This window comes from Crinia signifera, chromosome 1 (assembly GCF_055691185.1).
Source record: "Crinia signifera chromosome 1, ASM5569118v1, whole genome shotgun sequence".
In the NCBI taxonomy this organism is placed as follows: domain Eukaryota; kingdom Metazoa; phylum Chordata; class Amphibia; order Anura; family Myobatrachidae; genus Crinia; species Crinia signifera.
Genome location: NC_139217.1, coordinates 216,206,860 through 216,232,132, shown reverse-complemented (window position 1 = coordinate 216,232,132; position 25,273 = coordinate 216,206,860). Strand labels below are relative to the sequence as shown.

The window sequence follows — 25,273 nt, the reverse complement described above, 5'->3', positions numbered from 1 at the left end:
ACTGAGCTGGTTAGGTGGTGATTCACTACCAGGTTACTCTATCAGCAAGCATCAAATAGAAACTATCAATTCCAATTTTGCAATATACCTTTATCATGTTAATATAACAGATATACTTCTTACTACCATAGTGGTAAGTCACTCAAGCATTTTGAAACAATGAACAGTCTGTTCAGAACAAGCCACACCTCAAAAACTGTACTGAATATGTGCTTATTATCCCAAGTCTCCTTCATAAACTGGGTTTCTGCCTAGTTGCCTTCAGCAAGTCCATGATATTTTTAAACTGCTCTCCGAACCTCCTCAATATGAGCCAGACCACGATACATCAGTTAGCTCTGAACCTCTCCAGCTATAAGTCAGAACATTCAGCTCGTAAAAAAAACATGATCCACGGTTTCTCTCATGGTCTGAGGATTTGGAGATGGTTCAGGTATACTAAAGGTGGCCATACATCTACAGATTGATTGTCAGATTTGTGATCTCTCCCATTAGTTCAACTCTGCTCCATACTGCCAGCCAGTTATGTGTAAAGCTGTGTACACAAGGTCATTTATCGCTGGCAATATTACCAGCGATTGGAGTGTGCACCGGCGATAAATCGCTGGGGGCGAGTTCCCATTTTCAGCCCCCTAATGGTCGCTGGTCGGAGTAGCATGCTCCTCTGACCAGAGACTTCCCCTGCCTCTTCTACCGTCAGTGTGTTTTTTCATCAGCGGCCAGAAACCATCTCTGGTCGCTGATGAAAACGGGACACTGAGCAATATGATTGCTGCGCAATATATTGCTAGCGATCATACTGCTCCGTGTTTACGAACCTTAACCTGAGAATTGCTGATTGATTACAGCACCTGAGTGAGACATGCTCAGATCTCACTGATTGAGGCCCATGTGAGAGTAGAGTTCCTTGTGCTTCCTATAAAAGGTAGTCTCTGGCAGATAGACACTGCCAGAGCATAGGTTCACTAACCTGCTCCAGCTATTGAAGAGCAGGTTCCGCTGTCTGGATATTGGATACATTAGTGCAATTCTTCTATGTACCCCAGAGGAAGTTGGTGACATAATTATCTGTATACTGTATGCTACACAACATCGCCCTTAGACATGAAAGTTCGGACCTTGGGGCCATAGAGGAATACAGCAATGACACATATTTTACATCACCATCTCGGGATGTCGTGAATACGCAAAGGGGTTATGAAGTTTGTGAAAGGATAATATGCCAGTACTCAGAACAATATTTTTATATAAACCCATATTTTAATAATCCCAAATGTCTACAAAAATATATTCACTCACATTCGTTGGTTACTTAAAAAAAATTGAAAGCAGATACAATTTGCAGAACAAAATGTAATATTCACAAAAAAAATAATAATAATTTTCAGTCAACAACCACCTGACAGAATAATGGCCATGAGGGGAGTATTGAGAGCTGTGGTTGGTGGGGTGGTAGTTTAGCTGATAGCAGTGAAAGTGATAGGAGCAGCCAATGATTCTCTTTGGGCTATATGGTCTCAATATTCTTTTTGTGCAATTATTCAGAATTGTGCTGTAGTGCTGCTACGCTGTGCAGTTTGAACTTATCTACATCTTACAGAAGGAATCCAGAGATTGTGACAGAGTTATATGTGAACTATTACATGACAATATTGCAGAATTGTATACTATGGTCTGATTTTTGCTTTTCTAGCACTCACCATCAACACCACCAGCAGCTTGAATGTGTCGTCTTTTGGAAGTTGCCTTTTTCCCACTTGCTAATGAAAGAAATAAAAATAAAAATATCATCCCTAACTGTTGATTCCTTTGCTTTCACAAAATTAGCAGAAAACTGAATTTAAAAGAAATGTAAAACATATGCAAATGTGAGTTCTACTGGTATAATTTGTCATGCTCGGCATGAATCGGCAAGAGCGAAAAACGGCCACAAAAATGGCCGAAAACGGCTGAAACTTTGCCATAACCACGTGAATTTGCGGCAAATTCGACTATTCATGCAGTTTTGCCAATGCTGGATTTCTCGGCCAGGTGAACAATCGGTTCGAGGATTGAATAGGGCGGGTCTACTTCATACAGTGAAAAGTGCTGATTTTTCATGTGGAGAAAAAGCCTGGCAGCTTCAGCCAAATGATACACCATAGTCATTCCCACCCTGTTCTAAACTAATTCAACACACAGCGATGTGTGTATGGTCGATCTGTGCTAACCAGTGTTCTCTGGTTAGAACACTGGCGATTTGACTAGGTCTTGACTACACGTAGTCAAGATCTGAGCTGGCGTTTCCCAGGAATCGACACTACTATGGGGTGTACAACGAAGCGGTCTGTGCTTAATTTCTAAACTGATTGCTTCGAAAAAGGGCTATAATTGCCCCATGTATGCTCCAGACTCTTGTGGATCAAAAAACATTCTACTCACTGCTCCCCTGACTCTCCATCCGCTTCCTACTCCTATACAGCAACAACAAAACAAACTGTCTAACCTGTCTTTAGCTTCACAAAAGAGTGAGATCAGTGCACAACTGATGCCAAAATCAGAGGGTTTTGGCCTGCATTCAGGTTGGATCACATATGCTAATCTACTCGCCACAATGCAATGCAAGAGGAGGTGCACACCACTTTCTTGCAAAAGTTCATCTGCTACTGCAGCCTGAATAAGATTTGACCATACTCAAGCTTACAGTTGCAGGGGACCTTGCTCAACCAAGTAAAACTGTACTGCAGATGCGGTACTTGGCCTAACCACACCAGGAAAACAAATGCTGAACACCTCCACCCCACACTGTGAACACTTCTGCCTGTCAATAAGGCAGAGGTATTCGTATTACAGCGGATGCAATTGCAGGACCAGTCCTACACATTTGCAGAAAGGGTCCTGTGCTTGAGCAGTTTCCCAATTATTGGTAAACTGCAAGTTGGATCAATATGCGATCCAACCTAGGCAAGAACCTTATATTATGAAACTAACTTTGACATTTGCTAGATTTTCGCAGGTTTTCTCACCAGAAAACCTACAAAATGTCACATGCAAGTAAGGTCAGCACATTGAAACTCCATGCCTATTAAATGATGAAGATTCTCACACAAAACTCTCATCGTAATTTGGCGAGCGCAAACAATAGTAATAAAAAAAACAGACCCTATTACATTTATCCCTTTTCTTTTGTAATATAAAAGTAGGAGGCCAATTACCATGTAGAGTGTAATATAAAAGTAGGAGGCCAATTACCATGTAGAGTACAAATGATCCCACCAATAGTATGCCTACTCCTTTAACCCCTTCAGTGGTGTTTTTTTTATTAGGAGCGCTCCCCACTGGGCGAGTTCTTACTGGAGAGCGCTCCCTAAAATAAAACCCCACCACTGTGTCCCTGGGTCCGGACGGCGGCGCTGATCTGTGTAATAGCTGCTGCCCGGTCCTGCCCCCGGAAGCCTGGCTATGTTTGGCAGGACGTTACACGATCACGCCGCACACAGCAGGGGGGTGGGAGGCCGGGCAACAGGAGCCGGGCAGCCGCTTGAAGCTGAGTGCAACGCTGATTTCAGCGCTCGGCCCAGGAGCGCAGGCAGTGGCACTCCCGAGAATTTTCCAGGTTGCCAGTCTGCGCACTGGAGCAAACCCCAGAAAATTCTCAGGAGTACCAGGGAAGGGGTTAAATATGTATCAGTGCTGTGTAGTATGCATACACCAGTTCAACAATTATTTTGATATAAAAGAAATCATCAGTTTGGCAGCACTATGACAAAGTTAAATTAAACTACAGTAAGGGCAGTCTTGGATTTTGTCTTTTGACTGTACGTGCCTATGATGAAACTTCTTTGCCCAGTGCTTACATGTTTAGCAGTCTATACCTGTGGGTGTCAGATGAAGGTTGCTGAAATTCTCAGGAGCTTTTTGTGCAATCTCCATTTTACGATCCATGACAGCAAAGACCTTATTCCCAGGCTGGGCCATCCTTGACACAACTGGACCTTAAATTTTGTGGGAAGAAAAAGATAACTCTTTTTTTGGGGGCACTGCTTTTAATGTTAATGAAAAAAGATTAATTTTACGTATACTGATGGGACAAGTGGGTATCAAAACAATAGAATAACATCAGTCAGTTCAAGCCAAACCCCCCTTCCCCCACAACTGGACCTTATTAGAGGTGTGTAGTAGAGGTAGCGGTCATTTTACATCCTCTATGGGTGCACACAATCAACTAACTTGCCTAATCAGACCACCCATACTGCAAGGGCACTAATATATATATATATTACATATTATATTACATATATATACATATATATACACACACATACATACATACCTCCCCCAGATATTATGGCTAATACATAATTTCATAACATCCAAAACAGTAAAATAATTTGATCATTACTGATCACATTGGTACACACCTGAAAGTACAGTATAGTGGCTTTAGCAATTATTTCTACTGTGGCTAGGAAACCTAGGAAGACTAGCAGCTCAGCTAGCAACATTAGACCCAGACTTAAGGGCCTGTTACTTTTTTGGAAGAAAAGCAAAAAAAGAATTTACTATAAAAAAAAAAAAAAATAAGCAGCAACTAAATGAGCACCTGAGCAAAACCATGTGCACTGCAGTTGGGGGAATGTAACATGTGCAGAGACAGATTTTGGGTGGTGTGTGTCCATGCTGAAATCTAAATTTCAGTGTAATGATAAAACTGTTAACCATTTTCTACATGCAAAATACATGCAAAAGCAGACAGTAAGTACCATGCACAGAAAAACATCGAACTGTATTTGCTCCCCTTGCAATTCAGCATGATGTGTTCCAGATAAAAAGTTAAATGCACCCCCAATCATCCAATCCTTGATCCAATTATCCAATCCTTCAACCAATCATCCAATTATCCAATCCTTCAACCAATCATCCAATCCTTCATCCAATCATCTTCAACGCTCTTCAATAAGTATTGTATGTTGTTGACTTTTCCCTATTTATCAAAATCTACAGTTAATCATTTTGCCATCATTCATATCCTGTACCGCAGTATCTTTATTAAAAAAGGTTGCTTCACTCCCTTGTCGTTCATGTAACAGCCCTACATCAAAGCACCCAGCCTCCGTTACACTCCAGCTGGTGCTTCACGAAACGTTAAACCGGTGTTTCTAATTACTATGGACGTCTGAAAAGTGTCTGGGAACCTTTTTCTGAGTTCCTACTTCCTTTCTATACTACTCCTTATACTTTCTAGTGTGCTATAACTTTCCAATTTAGATTAGACTACTATTAATAATATTGTGCTCTTATCTATGTGGTAATTAATATTACTAAAGTGGAGGTGCAAATTAAATATATTTGCACCTCCACTTTAGTAATATTAATTACCACATAGATAAGAGCACGGTATTATTAATAGTAGTCTAAGCTAAATTGGAAAGTTATAGCACACTAGAAAGTATAAGTAGTAGTATAGAAAGGAAGTAGGAACTCAGAAAAAGGTTCCCAGCTTCCGTGAGTTAAGGAGGGGGATCAAGCCAGCAAATAGTGATCCCCCACTCCTTCACCACACCACCAATGTAGTAGCAACATTCAGGAGCATCTGTAAATGCCAGGATCGGCATAGTAATCGGACTGACAGCCGCAAAGCAGGCTGGGTAGTCCGGCCCCCAATAAACTAATGGTTCAAACACTAAGATTTTTAAAAAGATTAAAAGACTAGCAAATAGAAGTCTGGTTAGGAACTAAGATAGGGAATTGGCATTAATAATTTGAATTACCTTTAACCCAGACCAATTAAATCATTACAGGAAATGATGTCATGATATGGCCCTATATATACCAGAGCCAGGTAATGGCTAGTTCACTTCCACTGAAACTTATACCAGTATACACCTCAAGAGGGGCAAGTCTTTCAGCTACATTGCTAAATTGTCCATTTTTGGTGCATCAAACTTTGCTTCTGTTAGATAATGCTCTTAGGAGTTAATTACCTGAAAAATTTGTTTGTTACTTATTCTATTGGGAAATATGTTTATATATATATATATATATATATATATATATATATGTGGCAGAGTCAGCCTGGCACTCGTCCTTCAAGGATCAGCTGCCGTTGGTGCCTTCCTGGAGGGATAGGTAGGTGACGACTGGAGACAGAGGCGGCACTCAGCGGACTTGGTGATAGAAAACTTTATGTAGAAAATGGAAACTCCAACGTTTCGGAGCAAATGTGCTCCTTTTTCAAGGTGTACAAATTTAAAAGTGAAAAACTCTTACCTTAAATACCCCACCGCCAGTGTAATGAGGTCCCGTGTTCGGGGCCGGAGCCGGCGTCTGACGTAGCTTCCGGCTGAGCGCGCTGTACAGGCGCGCGGCCGCATCTTGTGTTGCTAGGATACCTATCCATTTGGGACTGCATCCAGCCCCACCTGAGCCAGGGCACCTACAAATACGTTGTCCTATCTTTCTACCCTTCAAGGAAGTGCTCTTTGCAACACACAAAAGCACATTTCATTTTACCACCAACTGGACACCATTGCAGTTACAATGCAGCACTGCACCAGAACGGACACCCCCGGGATCCCATCCAGCACACCAGTGCCAGAGGATCAACCAGGATGTAGCTCCATGCAACTACAGAGAGGCAGCACCTTCACCTACACAGACGAAGAGGTGGAGAGAGTGCTTTTCAAGGACAATATATAGTTAATGGAAGGGCACCTGGGCCCCGAGGACATCTACAAACAATTATATAAACTCAAGCGCAGGGAGATGGATTTTCTCCTACACGGGGTATCCCTGTCCGAGTACTATCGGGAGCGCCTCATACCGAGGGGCTTCCGGGTAAGGAACGTGCCCACCATAGGGCGGCACAGCCAAGACTTTTGCAGGAAATGGACAAGCATCTTAAACAAGTGCAGCCTGGACCTGCTAGTACTCGTGGTAGAGGAGTCTGGGAACTCAATAAAACCAGAGACAGCATCACACAGTATGAGGCGGAACATCTCGATTCTCTGTCTTCCGATACCTTCCAAGACTGGCTGACTAAATTAAAACAACAATGTTACGGCTACCGCAACGATTTAATTAAGTTTAAACGCAATAAACTACAAACAGTAAAAGAAGGGGGCGTGGCCACGGCTGAGGGAGAGTGAGGACGTGTGAGGCAGAGCTCTCTCCCGACACCATCCGTATGTAACATAGGGGAAGTGTCTGAACCTGCTACCCGGCATCCTCTTGCTGTTTCCCCGCCACTGACGTGCAGACTGTGCGACGCTGCAGCCATCTCCCTGAATACAGCACGCTGTCTCTCTCCGTTCCCTGTGGCGCCAAAGTACTCCACGCCAAACACCTGCGGATGTGCAGGCGTGCACGAGCTCCAGGACCAGAGCGGGCTAGTTGGCAAGCCGCGGTTCAAGCAGACGGAGCAGGGGAGAGAAGTGAAACCTGCGGGCGCATCCGACGGCTTTCTTTGCCGCATACAGCACGCCAGCACGCCACCATCTGCACCCATCATCCTGTAGACAGCCTTCTACCCCTCTCTGTTCTCGGGGGCGCCAAAGGGCTGTACGCCCAACACCTGTAACACTCAGACGAGCAAGGGCTCCAGGAGAGGAGCAAGCAAGTCGGCGGGTCGCGACACATACAGCCAGAGCAAGGGCAAGCAAGCGAGATCAACCTCGTGGGAACATCTGACGGCTTCCCCTGCAGAGTATAGCACGCCAGTGCACCAGCATCTGCAGCTACGTGTAAACAACGGGACACTGTAGAAGTACAGGTACGGTGGTTGGCACAGCGGGGCATATCACGCAGCTTTTGTGGCCTAACAGCGCAAGTAATTCTGGGTGAGTTGGACAAAGCTTAAATTCTTCTGGTTACATTATAACACAGACGCTATTTTGATTGGCATATTGTGACCAGTGGAGGAGGAAGGGGGCAACTGCTAAGTTTATAGCGTCACTGTAGCCCTAAAGATTCAAGCACTGTGCATATTATTATCTACCTAGCGGGGACAATTGAATGACTGTGTGGACCTAGCGGCTAGACCCACTCACTTTTGATATTACAATCACCCTGTTTTGGCAAAGATAACAGCATCATTCCCCTTCTCTAAATATGGGGAAAACTGGTACAGCAGCCGCAGCCCGCTTGGAGAAATATGCTAGAACCCAGGTTGGTAATACCTCGCAAACTTCAATCTCCACTCCTCAAACTACCCCTTTAAAAGAAAAAAGCCCCGCTGCCCCACCAGATGCCACTCTGCAACAGATCTTGGACGCTATTAATAACAGTGAAATGCGCCTAGGGGAAAAAATAAATAGTGTGCAGGCTGACGTAATCCAGATTAAAGAAGATTTAAAGGAAGTTAAAAACAGGCTGAGTGAGGCAGAGAGCCGCATCTCGGCAGTGGAAGACTCCAGTGTAAAAATGCAGCACTCTATGGCCGACATGGCCTCACAGATTCGTGAAATCAAATATAAATTGTCAGATGTTGAAGGCAGATTACGCCGAAACAATATCAGACTTGTGGGGCTCCCTGAAAGAGCAGAAGGGGCTGATGTTTCAAAGTTCGTGGAGCAACTAATAAGCAAAAACCATGATATTGCCTCGTTCACGAAACAATTTGCGGTCGAAAGGGCCCATAGAGTGCCTGCAAAGCCTCCTCAACCAGGTGCACCACCCCGTACACTTATTTTTAAATTACTGAACTATCGGGACAGAGATACCCTGCTGCGTTTGACCCATATAAAAGGCTCGCTGGAACATGAAGGGGTTAAAATCTCAGCATTTCCTGATTTTTCACTCGACGTCCAGAAGAGCAGAATCCAGTTCACAGATATTAAAAAACGCCTTAGGGAATTGGATATAAAGTACTCTATGCAATTTCCCGCAAAATTGAAGGTTATGGTTGACGGGGAATCACATTTTTTCCAGACACCGAGAGAAGCAGGATTATGGCTGGACAAAAAGGTTCCAGCAAGACACCAACTGGCTCCCTAATTAAAGGACTTCCCCAGGGCCCTTTTTCCTTATAAAAGTCGGGGGAGAGGGATAGGACAACTGCCTTAGTATGTTTCCGTGGTTTAGGGTTCAATAGCCCCCTGTTGGGTGCTAATCATTTTGTAATAATAGTTTTTCGTGTATGAAGGATTTATTAAATATGCCTAGGGTGGGGGGGCATATAGGGTGGGGGGAGGAGGGTAAATGTTATTGTCTTTATGTAGTATTGTTTAAAAGGACGGTGAAGTGTCATGGTAATTTTGATAATGCAATGGATCCCGCTGGTGACAATGAAGGGAGCATGATGTGCAGTGATAGTGCTAGTCTGGTAAATAACTGGCCCATCCGTTTATATATTAAAGCGTAAGGATTAGATGGTCTGTATTTTAGCATGGAACACCAGAGGAATAAATGACAAAATAAAGCGCTCCCTTGTCATGCGTCAGGTGCGACAAAGCAAGGCAGATATAATATGTCTATCTGAGACTCACCTTACAGGGCCAAATCTACAGGCTCTTAACAGGCCATGGGTAAACCAGGCATATCATGCTCCTTTCACGACACACGCAAGGGGCATCTCGGTATTGTTTAAAAAAACAGTAGCATTTAAATGCAATAGAGTAAAGATAGAGCCAGATGGTCGGTATATTTTTCTTGACGGTATAATCAACGTAAAACATATACAATTGCTGGCTATCTACATACCACCCCCGTTTATGTTTGATGTGCTAGTTGCAGCTGCCGATTTTGTCGCAACCACTCCTGATGTGCCAGTAGTCTGTATTGGAGATTTTAACAATGTGTTGAATCCCAATATGGACAAATGGAAAAGAACTCAATTGGGCGGCAGGGTCGACAGCTGCTCTAGAAGTTTTAGTAACTTTGTTGAAGATTTAGGGTGGACTGATCCATGGAGAGTAGCAAATCCAGAATTAAGACAATATTCATGCTTTTCCACATCTTACACAGCATTCTCAAGAATAGACCTGGCCTTGGTATCCAAAGAGCTATTGCCATACATAGTCAGCATAAGCTACAAAACAAGAGGCATCTCAGACCACTCCCCGTTAGTGTTAGAGCTAGACGACTCCACAGTAAAGAGCTGTGTTTTTTGGAAATTTAATGCTACCTGGCTAAATAATACAGAAGCCATGACCGAGCTAATCGAGCAATGGGATGAATTTTGGGCTATTAATAAAGGCTCAGCGTCAGATATGATAATTTGGGATACTTTCAAAGCTTATCTACGAGGCACTCTCAAAAAAAAAACAGGGGAGATCAAAAGAGCTAAGAGACAGAAAATATTGGATCTTGAAAATGCTTGCAATATCTGTGAGGCCAGTTACTTAACAGATGGTACCCCTGCAGCTAAAAAAGCATGGGACCAGGCCAGAGAGAAATGGCTTGACTTCATAAAATCTGAAGATATAAAATATACAAAAATTAATACTCAGAGGTTCTATGCCTTCTCTGACAAAGTGGGCAGTTATCTGGCCTATTTGGCACGTGTAGAAAAACCCTCAAATAATATCTACAGAGTGTTAGACAGTAGGGGTATTATGCAACATAAAACTGAGGATATCGGTATGGTATTTAAAGATTTTTTTGAAACCTTATATTCATCTAGGAATCAGTTTAAGCCCCCGCAAATACAGAATTTTTTGAGTAACATTGTAATGCCCACTCTCCATCCAGACGATAAAGATGTCCTGGAAGCCCCAATAACGTTGGAAGAAATAACATATGCTATAAGGACACTACCAGGTGGCAAGGCCCCCGGTTTAGACGGCATACCCATTGACGTCTATAAAAAATATGTCGATTTTTTTGCTCCTCTGTTGATGGATCTGTTTGCGTCCTGTTTTGAAAAAGGGGAGTGCCCCCGTTCCATGATGGAAGCTAAAATAATACTTTTGCTGAAGCAGGGGAAAGACCCAACTGACCCCGAGGCATACAAGCCAATTTCATTGATCCCAGCAGAGGCAAAGATACTGGCCAAGATACTGGTGACTAGGCTGAATGAACACCTGGAGAAAATCATACATCCCAATCAAACAGGGTTCCTGCCAGGCAAATCCACATCGTTAAATATAAGAAAGGTATTTAGGCACCTTCAAATCTCGCAAAATATCACAAGTAAATCAGCAATAATGTCTTTAGATGCCGCCAAGGCATTCGACGCAGTCGAGTGGGAATACCTATGGGCGGTTATGAAGGCACTTGGCATTGGGGGTAATTTTGTTAGGTGGATTCAAATTTTATACAATAATCCAACAGCTAGGGTGTCAATAAATGGCTGGACGTCCGCTGCCTTCCCCCTCCAGTGCGGGACGAGGCAGGGATGCCCACTATCACCAAGCCTGTTCTCTTTGGCTATTGAGCCACTTGCTAGTGCTATAAGATCTAGCCCTGACATTGTAGGATTCGCAGCTGGTAACTGTATGGACACAGTGGCATTGTATGCCGATGACTTACTAATCTTTATGCAGGACTACACAGTTTCAGCTGTTAAAGTTCTAAATCTAATTGAATCACATGGTAGATATTCGGGGTTCAGCATAAACGTAAATAAATCTAGTATAATGGCTACGAAACAGTTTATACCCAACGAACCATATGTGGATTTGCCTGTCAGATGGACAGATTCCTTTAAATATCTTGGGATCTGGATATCAAGAAACCCGTATGATTTCTGCCAGTTGAATGTACAACCATTGTTGAATTTTATTACAGTAAAATTCAAATCATGGAGCAAATTGTTGCTCACTGTCACTGGCCGGATCAACCTGATCAAGATGATTATCTTACCCAAGGTTCTATATATTATTCAGCAGTCACCAGTGTACTTGCCGATGTCCTTGTTCAAAAAATTAAACTCCCAGTTGTCGTCATTTATATGGAACAATAACAGAGTTAAAATCCAAATGAACACCCTGGTGAGGAAAAAGACAAAAGGTGGGCTCTCTCTCCCCAACTTCAGATGGTATTATTTAGCAGGACAATTGCTGCACATTAAAGATTGGATTACTACAGAGTATGATAACAGCTTAGTTAAAATCCTTATGTCACAAGGGAACGATAGATGTACTCCACTCCAGTACTTACTGAAGGGGAGAGTCACTAAAAAAGACCCCCCTTAGTGGCACAGGCAGTCAAGATATGGCGAGAAGCCAATAGTTTAATTGGCTTTTCCGATACTGAGATTGATCATCCATTATCAGACTATGGGAAATTTGGGGAGTTGATAACCCTCCAGCCTGACACTGTTTGGGGTACATACGGGGTGGTAGAGATTAGCCAATTCTATGAGCATGGAGTTTTAAAATCATATACAAACCTGGCAGTAGAGTTTTCACTCCCCAAATCTTTTTTCTTTAGGTTCCTACAGTTGAGATGTGCATTGGAAGCCCAATTTAAAAATAGCATACCAAATTTTTCTATATCCCCAGTAAAAAGAGAGTTGTTGAAAGAGGGTAAAAAAAAAATTGTAGCAAGGTTATACAATATGATGTCAGATACACATGGTAACAGTGGAATGGTATCATTAGCCCAGAAATGGGAAGAGGACGTAGGTGTTTTTCTGCGCGTTGAATGGGAGATGGCACTGGCCTCTGTGCAATGTGCAACCAACTCTGTAAGAGTACAACAGGTACAGATGTATGTTTTGCACAGATCGTATATATGTCTACGACCAGGCTGGTAAAGATGAGAGCCAGGGCATCCCCCCTATGTCCAAAATGCAAGAGGGCGCCGGGCTCATTTTGGCATTTACTATGGGAATGCGATGTGGTAAAAGAATTTTGGAGGGAAGTGCTACAAATGTTGGTGAATATGGGTATTCCTGTAACCACCTTGAATCCTAAAAGCTGTATTTTATCTATCTGTGCAGATAATGTTTTGAATAAATACGACAGGCTGTATATATATATATATATAATATGTGTGCTCTGGCCAAGATGATGATAGCAAGAACCTGGCTATCTAAGGATGGCCCCGATCCTGCTGCATGGATGGCACTAGTCAACTACACGAGTACACAAGAAAGATATATTTATTTAGGTAGAAAAAAGCTAAGCACATATTTTAATATATGGCACAGATGGTTAGAATCCAATTATGTAAAAAGTGTAACACGGTAGTAAATAAATTTAATTAAGTCACAATATTTGGAGGACTTAGAGTCCCCCTCTTCCTTCCCTCACTTTCACCCCCTTTTTTTTTTTTTTTCATTCGCTCACAAATTAAAGGGCATGCACACAAGTTAAATATATTTAAAGAGTTAAGGGGAAGGGAAAGAAGAAAAAAAAAAAAAAAGAAAAAAACCCAATAAGTAGCTGCGCCATGTAGCCAAAAACAAGGTTAAGATGTATCACATAATAAGTCAATATGACCATAGCATTATATACACGCCTGCCATAAAAAGATAAAACAGTACCAATAGAAAAGCAGTAGCCAATGATGATATGATAGTTGCTCCATGACAATATCGATAGATAATAACGGATATGCCCAGGCCTTGTCACTTCGCCGTCCACTGGGAAAAAAAGGATGAAGATAAAAACAGATATACTACATTGTCCTTTTTTTTTTTTTTTTTTCTTGTCTTGTATTGTATTGTGTTGTATTTAGAATTGTCATTGTGGGAGCAATCAGCCGTATAACAACAGCTAATATTTATATGTACCTCTTGCGAGCTGATGTTCTCCTGTCTGTTTTTTTTTACTGTGTACTAAAATAATAAAAATGAAGATAAAAAAAAAAAAAAAAAAACAGTAAAAGAAGATTATGAACATAATCAAGTATACCGATGGCTGAATGGGGGGGGAGAGGCAACGCCCACAGCGCTCCAAACCAGCACAAGGGTGGCGGAGGCGCAGGGAGGCACGAGTGGGAACACACGTATCTTCCAACAGTGACACAGATCCAGCTAACCTGGATTCAGAAGGAGCGGCCATGATGAGGGACACCCCTTAGGGGAACTCCAATGCACAATCCAAAAAGTCAAAAAACGCAGGTCGGCCACCCGTAGGGGAGGCCAGAACCAGAGGATTCACAAAAAGGAATCCCCCACAAGATCCCTAGTATACAATTTATACCAGAGGCACTTAACGGACACAGAATCCACCGTCCTGGAAAAAGGGTTGTCCTTCGTGCCCACAACCAGCCACAATGAACTTAATTGGAAGATCGAATTGCATCGGTTCTCCAGAAAGCTTCGTCTTGGAGAGTTCTTTCAGGGTAAACCTGACCTTCGTATACCACTGGAACACCAAGACTTTATAAATAAAAAATCCACCTCCCAATTCGACCCTCCCTCACAGAACCCCTCCATAAAATCCTTTGTGCGTTTAATGGACGAGTCAGTGGAGAAATACTCCAAGGCGGCCACATCCAAACATTATAATATGACCAGAGCAGAGTGGGCAGCACTGAAGAAACTCGGTGGGTACCAAGACATCATTATACGCCCCGCCGACAAAGGCATGGGCATCGTGGCCCTCGACTTGGAGTACTATAGGGCCGAGATCGGGCATCAACTGGCCGATATCAATACCTACGCCAAACTGGACAGCGACCCAACAGTTCCATATAAGAAAGAACTGGACGAGATCCTGGAGGCAGCAGTGAATGAAGGCACCATCACCGACCAATTAAGAAAGGCCCTATCCCAACAACACCATTATTCTTTACAGTGCCCAAAATACACAAAAGTTTAACATCGCCTCCGGGGAGACCCATAATCTCGGCCCAAGATAGCATATACCAGCCCATTTCCCAGTTCCTGGACTCCATCCTACAACCACTCATCCTTAAGCAAAAGGGTTACATCAAGGACACGACCAGTTTCCTCCTAAAATTGAGAGAAGTAGACGCAGTACCCCAAGACACGATCTTATGTGTCATTGATATTTGCAGTCTATACACAAGCATTCCTCAGGACAGTGGTCTCCAGGTGATGCGCGACTTCCTCACCAAAGAGAACTACAGAGGGTTCAACATAGACCTATTCATCCAGTTGCTGTCCTTAACTTTAAAGAGGAACTACTTTCTATTTGACAACAAGCATTATCAACAACTAAACGGTTGCTCGATGGGGAGCAACGTGTCGCCCTCCTTCGCCAACATCTTTATGTTTTACGAAGAGAGGGCCATGTTTTTTGAAGATCCTAGCACAGCGGCGAACATCTTATTGTACACGCGGTACATTGACGACCTCTTCCTCCTGTGGACGGGGGGAGAGGAGTCAGTTATGTGTCTGCTCAACTCGATCAACGCCAGAGAATCGCCCATCAGAATTACACATCAGTATTCCACCCATACAATCAATTAATTGGATGTGCAAATCACCATCAGCAATGGGAAGCTAGGTACCACCATCTTCAACAAACCCACAGATAAGAACACCCTGCTTAAGGCCAACAGCCACCACCCGAGGTCCCTCATTAGAGGCCTCCCGAGATCACAAATGATCTGGGCAGCTAGGATAACAAGCGAATCATCACTGCTTCCAGCTGAATTAGACCGCATGGTGGACAAGTTTGTAGCCAGGGGGTTTAACCCCAGAGATCTGGAGGAACAAAAGCAAGAAGTGCTGCAGATTCCCAGGGAAGAACTGATGACACCCAAGGTTAAAGCAAAAAAGACAGTCATCCCATGGGTCTCCAGGTATAACACCAGCAGCCCAGTCATACCGCGGGCCACCAGAGCCCTCTGGCCAATCATAGCCACGGACAAAGATCTCCCCTGTTACAAGAACATGCGGCCGATGGTCTGTTACAGCAGAGGAAAAAACCTAAAAGACCACTTGGTCCATTCGGACATCTCCAACTTTAACAAAACTGAGGCACCACGAAACTTCATGTCCCGCCAACCAGGGTGTTATCGATGCATAAAATGCACGACATGTGAAAACATGACAGTTGGGAGCACATTCTCGAACAAGGATGACAGTAAGACCTTCTCCATCAGGCATGTGCTACATTGTAGATCCTCATTCATCGTATATATTATAACATGCCCGTGCCATTTGCAATATGTGGGCAAGACGGTGAGAACGGTAAGGGAACGCATGGCACTGCATCGTTCCGTTATCAAGAACGCCCTTCAATCTAAAACATCAGACCAACCGGTGGCACGCCACTTCTCCGAGTCAAAACACACCTTGAATGACCTGAAGTTCATAGTGATAGATCACGTTCCAGCTTCTAGCAGAGGAGGAGACAGAGAAGGCGCACTCCTGCGCTGCGAGTCCAAATGGATCCATTTACTGGACTGCTGCAAGCCCAAGGGCCTCAACGACAGATTGTCCTTTGGAGTATTCAAATAACATAGCTAAGCGCACAGGCAGAAGAGCCCGAAAGCGGGTCAGGTCAGACCCTTATCCAGATATACTCCACCATGTTCCGTTTTCCCCAGCCCAGTCCCTATCAGAGACAGATGCACGTTTACGTGCTGTAAAAGGGGTTCGTGTACACAACAGCTGTCCTCCATCTTGACCCACGATCCCCCATTTCTCCTTGTCCAGTCCAGCCCAGCTCCCTTCTATATAGTCCGTTCATTAGGAATAGTCCACTGTTCCGGAGAGACATTCCGCCCCTAGGGCAATTGAAATCTACTTATAGATTGCATACATATAATTGTCCACTTATGGTAGTCCATACAACTGTTTTTAATATTTTTAATATTTTCAATGTTTATTATTTCACTTATGTCACAGCAATATTTATAGCCTGGCAGATATACGCAGGCTTCGTATAACAGCACCATTACAATGTGTCTTTTTGTATTCACAGTAAGGTCCCGTCCACGGGAACGGAGAGGCACCTGACAGCGGTAACCGGGCAACAAAGACGCATTCAGCGTCACATTTACCCGACCGCAACTACGGTATCCTAGCAACACAAGATGCGGCCGCACGCCTGTACAGCGCGCTCAGCCGGAGGCTACGTCAGACGCCGGCTCCGGCCCCAAACATGGGACCTCATTACACTGGCGGTGGGGTATACTTTTAAATTTGTACACCTTGAAAAAGGAGCACATTTGCTCCAAAACGTTGGAGTTTCCATTTTCTACATAAAGTTTTCTATCACCAAGTCCGCTGAGTGCCGCCTCTGTCTCCAGTCGTCACATATATATATATATATATATATATATATATATATATATATAATAAAAAGTTTAAAGTAAGGAACTTATATCTATCAATGAGCCTAAATTTGTGGATAATTCGCTGGTAGTATTTTATAATTCATACCAAGTAATCTAAGAATATATATATTTTTCCATCAGACAGTGAAAACCGGTTTGGAACTAAACTCAACTTTGTACCAGTTATACCTGTTCTTGAGTGCAGATCGGTATGTATACCCTCTCGGACCTCCCTAATTCATGGGAATAATTAAGGGAGATACTCCCTTAAGATGCATCGTATACTTATGTCAATGAACTCTATTGAATAAGGAAAACCATATGATTGATAGCACTATAACATCATACCAATGATTACAATATTTGAACCCCCTTGTTAAGAGTAACATATACATTGTAACCTAAATAATCTATCATCAAGCCAAAATACATTCAGTTGGAGACCATTATCTCATTTAATAGGTTGGCATATAAAGAGACTGTACATCAGACAGAGAGAGGCACACCATGAATAGTCCATGATGATGTATAGAGCATATCTATATTTAACCATCTAATGGTAGGTGTACCAATTTTTATCGATGTTATGTGATTATGGTAGCTGTACTCCCGGCTAAAATCAGATACTTACTTGTGTGGACAGGTGTCAAATTACTGGAATAGCTCCACCTTTCCAATACTGAAAAGTTATATATATCCTTCTGGAGTTTTGTAATAGAACTCGCAAGCCCACAAAGGTAATTACGCATCAGTAAGACCAAATAAGGCCTCCTTAAGAGGTGTCCATAACATGCATAGGTCTATAGTAATCCGAATGTGTCTATATGTCCACACCTGTCCCCTTGATTATACGCAGATAAAATCTGTGGCAGAAAAGAGAAGACCCTAGCACCAGTACAGATATTAACAGAAATTTCTAGAACAAGACTGTAAGTGTTCCTAATTTGGAAAACCTGAATCAATAGAATTGTGTACCTCAATAGAAGGGAGATTAGACTCCCAATGAGCCACTAACTACTCAAGAAATTTAGACCAATAGGTTGAGTCCATTAAGTTGCCATGTCTTAAAAACAGTACATTATCTCCACCAGGTGCAGCAGAGCTTATAAAGGATCTATTGTTATTAGGGGGGAAATTTACCAATATGAAAAACCTAGTTTTTCCTATTGGTATTTCCCCTACGGCTGCATACGACTGTTTGAGTCGTATGCAAAGTTGTGTTCCGGAGGGGAAATTACAAAGCAGTCAGATACGACTGCTTTGTAACCCTCCGATGGTGTAATGATTCGTATTAGCGGCACATATATACGGCCGCTAATACGAATTTTTCTAGCAGTCTGCATGGATCAGTCAGATCCGTGCAGGCTGCAAGGTGTAAAAAAAAAATAGACAAATAAATAAATTAAAAAAGAAGGAAGGAGGCGGGGCCGGTAATTAAAAATCAGGGAACCCGACAAATAGGGGTTCCCCGATTTTTAACAACCAGCCCCAGGCTCCAGGTCCGGGGCTGGTTCCCAAAATACGGGGGACAAAATGACTAGGGGTCCCCCGTATTTCAAGAACCAGCCCCAGGCACAACCAGCCAGCAGGGTAATGTCACAGCCGGGGGACACTTATGATATAAGGTCCCGCGGCCAAAACATTAACCCCCTGACCGGTCAGCCTGGCCAGGGGCCCTGGGGGAGTGGGGACCCCCCCAATGAAGGGGTCCCCCCCCTCCAGGACTTACCTGACCAGGCTGAAGCCTGGTACTGTCCCCGATGCCCCTGGGCGGTGGGCATAATACTGTAATATACTATTTTGAATGTTTTCAGAGTCGCCCACTGCATTTCCTGTTCACTTAATATAGCCGTAAGTTACTTCCATAAAAACGGCATCTTTATTGCGATGTGTGCTTTGAGATGCGCGCTCCCGCGGTATCTCATTGCACAGTACAAAAAGTATGTGATGCACATACTTTTTGTACTGTCTTTTTATCGCATCGCATTGCATGCACATGGCATGCACAACGCATGCGATGCAATGCTATTTTAGCACAAAATGCATGCTGGATTCGGCACTTGTATGGGCACCTTTAGGACTAAGATCCATAGCATCTTATTATCACTGTTAATTTGTTTTTAATATATATATATATATATATATATATATATATATATATATATATATATATATATATATATATGGCAATAATTGCACTTTATGTTTTCAGAAACATCAGCAGTCCGGGAGCGATCTAGCCGGACGGTCTCCATGGTTACATGTCAACTATGACCAGTAGTCCCGGCGGTGACGTGCGTCTCAGCCCACGGATACCCGCCCGAAACGGAAGACGCACTGAGCGAGGCTGGGACGCTGTTTTGTATGACAGTTTTCTTTTGTACACCTTACTTACAATTACTAGTTGTGCCTCATGCCGTGATGTCCATTACACGTTGCGCATCACACTGTGATGCCCATCACACATTACGCCTCACACCATGATGCCCATTACACATTATGCCACACACTGTAATGCATATTATGCTGTGCTGCTTATCTACATGCTTGTTGCCAGGGGTTTCATGATTGATGCCCTGAGCTGAGGGTGGGGTACATGTTCGTTACCCATGGCTGCAGGCGCACAACACACCAGTACTCCCAGAATCTGCCTTTCCACATAGTGGTGGGTGACCTGACACACACAAGAGGTGCAGGAGGACCTATAGGGTGATATTCTTTGTGTAGCGGTAAAAACTGCATGATTTTTACCACACCTAACCGCACTTTTGAAAATCGCAAGATTGGGCCGTTTTTTGCATATTTAATGAGATGCGAAAAACGGCCCAAATAGTGCGACTAGGTGCGATTTGATGCGATTTCTTTAGTCCTGAAAATGTGTGATTTTCAGGTCTGAAAATCGCACATTTGCACGAAATCGCAATTTAAAAAAAAAAAAAACAACAACTGCGCGGGGTCCCCCGCCAGAGCATAACCAGCCCCGGGCTCATTGAGCCGGTGCTGGTGACATAAAATCACGGTCCCCGACAAATAGGGGTCCCCTTGATTTAATGAAACCAGCACCAGGCTCAAGGTCCGGCGCTGGTTCCCAAAATACGGGGGACAAAATGACTAGGGGTCCCCCGCATTTCAAGAACCAGCACCAGACCCAACCAGCCAGCAGGGTAATGCCACAGCCGGGGGACACTTATTTTATAAGGTCCCGCGGCCAAAGCATTATCCCCCTGGCTGGTCAGCATGGGACTATATAGTCAAAATCTCATGCACATTGTACAAGTGTGTACACACCATAACACAGACAGATGCTGACACACAGTAATTAACACAAGGACAGATGGACGTTTATAGTATAAGCATCTCAAGCACACAATACTTCCCATTTCACCTCCCATGCACCTCACAGCTGAGCTCATTATGACATATCTCCTTCTGCCCGCACCTGACTGCCTTGAAGTACCCTTTACTTTACCCAAACTCCACCACACACCTCACAGCATCCCCATTAGCAGCCCCCCACACCACAGACATTTCCCCACTTATCTGGGAAGATGTGCCCCTGTGCACTGCAACAGTTAGAGTACAGGAGCAGGTGCTGCTGCATAGCGCAGAGGAGGAGAGCATTGGCCGCCCTCCCAGCCCTCTGTTTCCACAGCCAGAGCCGGTTCCGGCGGGCATATGCTGGCGTGGGGAATAGCCGGCAGAGGGGAACGTATCCCCGCCTTAGCGGCGCCACCCTCACTCACCCGCCAAGCTTTCCGGGTTTAACTTCCGCTGGCGCTGCAGTGCTAAGATGGGCAGGACTACTACGCTGTCAGTCACCGCGCCTTGGCCGGGACTGTCAGCGCGGCTGGAGAATGCAGGGCTGAGGGGGAAGAGTCCATACGCTGTCGCGCTCAGCAGCAGCATACACTGTGAGTGCAGCGGTGGGCAAAGACTAGTCACCGCTCCAGGGTTGAGGGGGGCGGGACTGGCAGGGGCTGAGTTGGGGTAGTGACCACACGCTGCCGCGTGGCGCGCTCAGCAGTGTACAGTGTCAGCGGAAATTAGCAGGCAGGGCGAGATTCGGTGGATTGTAAAGGGGCTGGGTGCAGCGCCCTGTGAAATAAGCCTAGCAGGAACACACACACATATATATATATATGATTTATTTAAAATAAGTCTGGTTAAGAGATCAAGTTGAAATAAAGTCAGTTAGGAGTTGATTGGCTTGTGCGATACCACCTTCCACTTTATATCTTCACCAGGCTTAATACACCTGCTCCAAAGTCTGTTGTCAATGCTCTCTTGAACAAGAGTTCACCATTAGTATGGATAGGAAGTACAGCTGAGATTGAGAAACATCACTACACCATTAAGAACTACAAGGGGGGGGGGGGGGGATCAATTGTGCCGACTGATATAGCTGCATTGCCATCCTGCACACATATTGGGCGGGATGCTCTAACGCAAAAATGCAGAAAAAAAACTGTTATCGGAGGTTTTACAGCATTTTGATATGCTGGGTTTTCGCTGACTATGAGCTTCATAACGTGACAGCTCGACCCCGCAAGAACCCCCGCAGTGCTGTGCTGCCCGGCCAGTGACCTCCTCCTCCCTGTACTGTACATCCTCTTCCAGATACAGGGAGAAGGAGGAGAGCCCACCCCACAGAAGCTAGTCATGGGCAAAGTGATTCATAGAAATGAGTTGAGACACAAGGCTCAGCTCAGTGCAGTGTGTTGAGTCAGTGTATCAGCTCACGAGTCACGACTCATTTGGAATTGCAGGCACAAAGAGACAGTGCAGGGCTCACAGCACACTCAGGGAGTTGCAGAGTCTCTGTCCCTCAGTGTGCTGGCAGACAGGAAGTAAGAGTGGCTGGGCTCATGAATCATAGGGAATTACAGGCACAGAGAGACAGTGCAAGGGGCTCACGGCACATTAAGGTCCACATTTATAAAGTAATATTTGCTAAATCTTAACCGCAAATATTAAGTATCCCCCAAATGTATTAAAGGGGGACCGCAGGAATCTCCGATCCCTGCTGCGAATCCCCCCTAGGTTTCTATGGGGGATGCGAAGCTGCCCGATGTATCAACATCAGGCAGCACAGCTTCGCACCCCTGGGCTATCGCCATTCTGATATGGCGATAGCCCATTGTAGCCTATGGCTACACATCGCACTGCCCGAGCAGTGTAATGATAAATGCGCCCCTTAGTGAGTTACAGAGTCTCTGTCCCTCAGTGTGCTGGCAGACAGGAAGTAAGACAGTGGCTGGGCCCATGACTCATAGGGAATTGCAGGCAGAGAGAGACAGTGCACAGTTCACAGCACAGACTTGGACTCCACTGTTACTGCACTCTCCTTCCTCCTGCTGAGCCTAACGACTCAGGGAGGAGGGGCTGAGCCTGCTATGCTATAATGCTGCTGCTGTCTCGACTCTTGCAACAGTGAGTGACTCGAATCATGCATTCAGCTTAATGATTCCAGTCACTGAGTAGGGATGGCCATCGTTGCCATTGCCATCGATGGTAACTCTGCAGCTGGCCATCGATAGTGTAATGGATGACCATTGATATTTTTACATATCGATGGTCATCCATTGTGTTTGTTTGATTGATTGGCCTGTGGGTCAATCAAAACACAGGGCTGGGCTTCACAGGTGTCGGGCGGAGCTATGCTCCGTGTCCCGGCACTTTGGAAAAAAAAAAAGCAAACCATCGTTTTGCTGTTCCATCGATGGAGGGAAACCAACTGGTTCTCCCCCATCGATGGCAAAAGTATTCAACATCGGCCATGAACCATCGATTATTTAAAATCATCGATGGTCGATGGTCTTCTCTATCACTGAGTCGAGACAGTGATTCACTAGCCATCTCTAACAGCAGCATCAGCACCGAGTAAGGGAGAGAAGGGGAGCCGCTGGGGACCTGCTGCACATGGCCACCGCAACGCAAAGGGCAGCTCTTAACACAAGAGCTGTCCTTTGCAATAATTTTTGCATGTTAGTGCATATGGCATATGTAATAATTATCTATGTGGTAGCTGGCAATGTGCCTGTAATATGCTAGCGGACACAATATGGGTCATGATGATGCCAGGTAAATTGGAGCAGAGACAAGGGTATTGCCAGGGGATGTACTCAAAGGTTTTATATGCTGAGCCACTTTTCTAGCACAAGGTCTAATTAATTTAGCATTTTACTTTCAGCTTCAATACCACCAAAATTATACATTTTATATAGGAGTTCAACCAAACATGGGCAGAACCCACTGATCTGTGACATTAAAGTAGTATAATAAAAAGTTACACAGGCACCTGATGCCAGCACCCCACAATAGGCAGGTCCGGGGTTGTTTTTTTAGTAACTTCATCCCCTTTTATACAAACTTATTTCCAGGTGGGCATTTCCCCTATCCAAGGGCAGATCCAGGAGAAAATTACAGGGTGGGCACCAAGATAGGAGGGAGAGGGGGGGGGGTTCATGGTGCCAGTGTGCACGCTCAGAGAGAGGAGAGCAGAGAAAGGGCGAGATTGGGATGGAAAATAGGTCCTGGCATTTAAAGTTCACAGGCCGACCTAACCCCATTGCACTTGCCCCACACTCTAGTGTCCCCATCACACATGTCCTGTCCCCATTACTCCTGCCCCACACTGTCCCCATTGCTCCTGCCCCACACTGTCCCCATTGCACCTGCCCCACACTGTCCCCATTGCACCTGCCCCACACTGTCCCCGTCCGTCCCCCCGTGCAGAGTGCGGGCGGCGCTGGCGAGGTGGCGCCAGCAGAGCTCTCCTCTCCGCAGACAGACCTCAATGCCGGCGCTGCGCTGCTCACTCACCACAGGTGTGTCGGCTCCCAGGATAGTGTCTGCGTCTCTACTGGCGCTCCGGCTCCGACGGGAAGGGGAGAAGGCGGCGTCCACGGATTGGCTCCTCTGCCCTGCACACAGACCATGTGTGCAGGGCAGGCCAATCATCTCACACACAGGTGACCGAGGGCGGGCTTACAGGCTGACTAGCAGCAGCCCAGCCCTATTATATATACATTTTATATACATTGAACGGGGCAGCAGGTAAAATCCGCCCATGCCCCGATCAGACAGCATCAGCTGTCATATTCCACATTTCCTTGCGTCTTCATCTGCTACTCCTTAACAGTTGCGCTATGGTGGATCCCCAATTGCTCTCATGCTGGCCTTACACCAGACCAGCTTTCATCCAACTAGTGGTGGTGGTATAAGTTGTGTTCAGGAAAAAGGAGACGAAGAATGTAAATAGTGTTATAACGCGCCCCCCCCCCCACCAAAACACACACACAAGACGCCCCACTTGCGTATTACCAGCTAGTTTGTATCCTCCTTTGCGGGTCGGGTGGCACAGGCTCGTTTGTATCCTCCTTTGTGGGTTGGTTGGCACAAGCTGAAGCACGGCACACCGCTCCTCCCCTGTAAGGCAAGCCCGGGACTAGTGCGAGCTTCTGCAGCCGCGCACGTGCTATTCCGCTTCCTCTGATGACACGTGCGCACCCACCGGCGTGTAGGCTCTTCCTTTCATGTGCCGCGATAGTAACGATCACACATACCTAGCATGCGCAGTGCAGTGGTGATCCATCGCTGTCTGCTATTGTACGTCACGTGTACTGTACGTTGCAGTCACAGTGTTGTGCTGCAGTGCTGACTGGATGGCACACTGCTGCTGGTGCACCACCACTTGTACACTTGCAGTGCATGCGTCCAGAAAATATGCAAATAGCACATTTGTCTTTTGGAAAGCAGCCTATCTTTTTAAACTGATGAAGTGCTGCATTTATCATCAATCGCAATTCTATGCAATCTGTAAGCAATGTTAGCACCTAAGATGACAGTGTGCAGGATGGATCTTATCCCATACAATGCGCGGTGCCTACTACAGAGCACCTCCTGCGCATGTATGCACATGCACACCACAAATGTGCAGCTGCAATTACATCGAAGGGTTCCTGACAACCCTTTGCATATACCTCCCAACTGTCCCAATTAGAGCGGGACAGTCCCGCTAATTGCAGACCGTCCAGCTGCAGTCCTTCCTGGGGTTTTGCAGTGGGTATGGGAAGCCAGTGATCACCAGTTCATTGTGGAAAGGGAGCCAGGGGCTGATAAGGCATGCCCCCAAAATAATGCCAAGCGGAGG

At 45.0% G+C, this 25,273-nt stretch overlaps 1 protein-coding gene across 4 annotated transcripts in view; it reads right to left on the bottom strand.

The window, feature by feature from the left end:
• The window catches only part of LOC146068787 (protein unc-13 homolog A-like), an 802,795-nt gene extending 778,128 nt beyond the window's left edge, over positions 1 to 24,667 (bottom strand). Inside the window, exons 1-3 of one of the 4 annotated variants that reach the window (XM_083179260.1) lie at positions 24,445 to 24,667; positions 3,855 to 3,974; positions 1,701 to 1,760 (exon numbers count right to left, since the gene is read on the bottom strand). In XM_083179260.1, the coding sequence (XP_083035386.1) occupies positions 1,701 to 1,760; positions 3,855 to 3,957 (163 nt within the window). In that variant the 5' untranslated portion in view covers positions 3,958 to 3,974; positions 24,445 to 24,667. Of the gene's footprint in view, positions 1 to 1,700; positions 1,761 to 3,854; positions 3,975 to 23,943; positions 24,094 to 24,444 lie in introns of those variants that run through there. The other 3 variants (XM_083179256.1, XM_083179258.1, XM_083179257.1) reach the window with 3 other exon arrangements.
• Positions 24,668 to 25,273: the final 606 nt, after the last annotated feature.